At 44.2% G+C, this 2656-nt stretch overlaps 1 protein-coding gene across 1 annotated transcript; it reads right to left on the bottom strand.

Moving 5' to 3' along the window:
- Positions 1-430: 430 nt before the first annotated feature.
- On the bottom strand, positions 431-2292 carry LOC147431872 (uncharacterized). Its single transcript, XM_086494340.1, has 2 exons — positions 1447-2292; positions 431-1218 (listed from the first exon to the last, which is right to left on the bottom strand). Exons 1-2 carry the CDS (start codon positions 2155-2157, stop codon positions 961-963), a joined length of 969 nt encoding a protein of 322 aa, XP_086350466.1. The 5' UTR covers positions 2158-2292; the 3' UTR covers positions 431-960.
- Positions 2293-2656: the final 364 nt, after the last annotated feature.

The raw sequence follows: 2656 nt of genomic DNA, 5'->3' as shown, positions 1-2656 counted from the left end.
AAACATAAATAAGTACAATAATTTTAAACAGCAGCCAAAGTGACCATGCAAAAGTACACCAGAGGGGAACTCTCCAAAAGTCATGAGAAACACCAAAGTCAACCTACAAATATGAGATAGCTCATCACCTGGCCATTGCAACTGCTTCCTGCAATGTTTTGCTCTCCTACAAACATAATAAAGATCGTGCAAGCTACAAACCTTAGTTCCCACAAATGAGCTCGACACTTCCAAATTTCTGACAACATGCTTCCAAGATTAACGTCCATATCGTGAGTAAACCACTTTTCCTTTTCCAAGACCTTTGCAATTAATTCCAAGCCGAAGGAGACGCAAAACTAAACACCCTGAGACTATAATAGAAACAAAATGACTCCAGGATACTTGAGAATCTATCTTCTATAAACATGGGTAGCAGTAGACAAGAGACAACTAAAAAAGCTTTTTTAATACCGACAATGTCGTGAGCTGCTGTTAGCCGACATATGAAGAGTGTCAAGAAGGGCCACTGTATTTCATGAGCAAAATAGCAACAGACCCACAGGCCCTCATCAATCTACTGTCCGAAGAAGTGATCAATGCACTGATAAAATTATGGGGTCAATGGAAAAACTGATATTACAGTCTCACATTTTTTACTCGATCGACAAGCTTTGCTCAATCCCCAAATTTGGAGCCAATAACCATAGACACAGAGTCTCTTTTGAGATGCGAGTTTAGCTATTGAGTCCCAAACTAGCAGAGGTAGAGGTGCCTTGTAAGACAAGATCATAAATGCCAAATTACAGCATCCAGCAGTGTACACTACTTTGAGAAGGACCTGGAAGCAACTTGCCAGGCTCTCACCTGAATTAGGCAAATCCAGTAGGCAAATCCAGGCAAGCTTTCGAGAGGGAAGCAAGAATGGGGAATCAACAGCACATATAGCTGGATCACTTTCCTGGTTAAAAGCAGTACCTGCTAGTAATTAGTTATCCCTTGAGATGATTCTGTTAAATTGGTACTACTTCTCTCTGATACTTCTGTTTCCTTGTCAGAAAGATTGTTGGGTAGAGGAAGCTTAGATTTCAAGCAAAGAAGATACTGCGTCATGTCCTCCAAGCTTTGTTCCAAGTGAAAAACCTGCTTAGTCTTCTCTTTTAACCGTCGCTCAGTTTCCTCCAAGCGCGCCTTCAGTTCATCCCGCTCCATCTCTATGTTCAACGGATAGAGAGTGGCCTGTTTAGATGTGTACATGTTATCAAGGAGGACAGGTGCTCTGGAACTGTTTAAAGCATGCATACCCATGCAAAACACAGAATGTGGTAGGGCTGGTTGAAGTAGTTCAACATTGCTTAGGACAATGAACATTGCACCAGGTAGGGCTGTTGAAAACATACATACATGTGCGGGCACAAGTCGTGGGTAAAGATGAATTCAACATGCGTGGAGGGAGAAAGTGCATACTTGTTGATCAGCTTCTGAAAGTGTGAAGTATTTCCGATCCATGACTTGACAGATTGCTGCCTCGGCCGCCTTCTTAGCTGCCTCTGCTTCAGCTCTAGCTTCCTCTGCTATTTTGAGAGCAGCCACAGCTTGTGCAGCTGCCATTCCAGCAGCCAGCTCTGCAGCTTTGGCCCTCTCACTGCTATACGTAAGATTGTCCCTGGGATTGCTGAACAACTCCCAGTCTGTAATTACCAGCTTCCTCTTCACCTCTTCACGTTTGTCCTTACTCACAGAAATGCTGTTCATAGAGACCGCCTCAGCTATTAGTTCGTTGCTGGTGACAGATGTGGGCTGTGCATCAGAGGTGGTTGCATTCTTGATGAAGGCCTTGCGAAGAGGAGGGACAGTTGAGAGTTTGGAAGCCGCATTTTCACACATGTTGTCCTCAAAGGAATTCACCTCTTCTTCTACAAGAACTTGAAGCGCAACAGCCTCAGCGAGGGCGGCCCCTTCCTCATCAAGCCGCTGCTCTTCTTCCTTGCGCCTCTGCTTCTTCTTCTCCAGCTCTATTCGAATGGCAGTTGCCGTGGCTAGCGCCTTCTCGAGCCTGCGCTTCTTTTTCTCCACCTGTTTTAACCGATCCCGCTCTTCTTTCGCTTGCTTCTTCTTCTCCTTTCTCGAGCCTGGCCCTGAAATCGGACAGGACACGTTGTCAGACGAGGTCGACATCGTCGATCTCAGCCTGCCTGCCCCCGCCGCCGCCCAATCTGATGATGCTTATAGTTGTTGATCTCTGAAGATGTTTCATAAAAGACTCTAACTAATGCAAGGCAGATGTACGCAAGCGCAGAGAGAGAGAGAGAGAGAGAGAGAGAGAGAGAGAGATTTTCATCGAAACTTAGGCTGGGTTCAGACCGGGCAGCGGGAGAAGTGTTAGGATCCGGGCAATAAAAAGAAGGGAAAATTACCAAAATACCCCTCTAATTGGAGGAAATTCCCAAAATACCCCTCAAATTTCAAAAATTCCCAAAATACCCTTGTATCTATTTTGGTTGGAATGTTCAAGATTTTCTAATCTTCATTTGTTTTTGACAATTGAGATCCGTTTTTGAGTGCTCAGCATGTAATTTGTCACCAGTTACCATCGCAAAAAAGGCAATTATGTCTAAAAATAATGAAGCAATTCATCTCCAAAGCCTACGTAATCAACTCAAATTGTAGTTTTAGC

The sequence above is a fragment of the Adiantum capillus-veneris genome, chromosome 21 (assembly GCF_014529385.1).
Source record: "Adiantum capillus-veneris isolate H3 chromosome 21, ASM1452938v2, whole genome shotgun sequence".
Classification (NCBI taxonomy): Eukaryota; Viridiplantae; Streptophyta; class Polypodiopsida; order Polypodiales; family Pteridaceae; genus Adiantum; species Adiantum capillus-veneris.
Note: the sequence above shows the minus strand (reverse complement) of the source record. Positions and strands in the feature narration are given on the sequence as shown.

Bases quoted from the DNA above. Each gene is read 5' to 3' on its own strand.
- LOC147431872 (XM_086494340.1), bottom strand. From the start codon at position 2,157: ATGTCGACCTCGTCTGACAACGTGTCCTGTCCGATTTCAGGGCCAGGC. The intron at 1,219-1,446 runs GTATGCACTTTC...ACATCTAAACAG, and splicing joins TTTCAGAAGCTGATCAACAA to GCCACTCTCTATCCGTTGAA.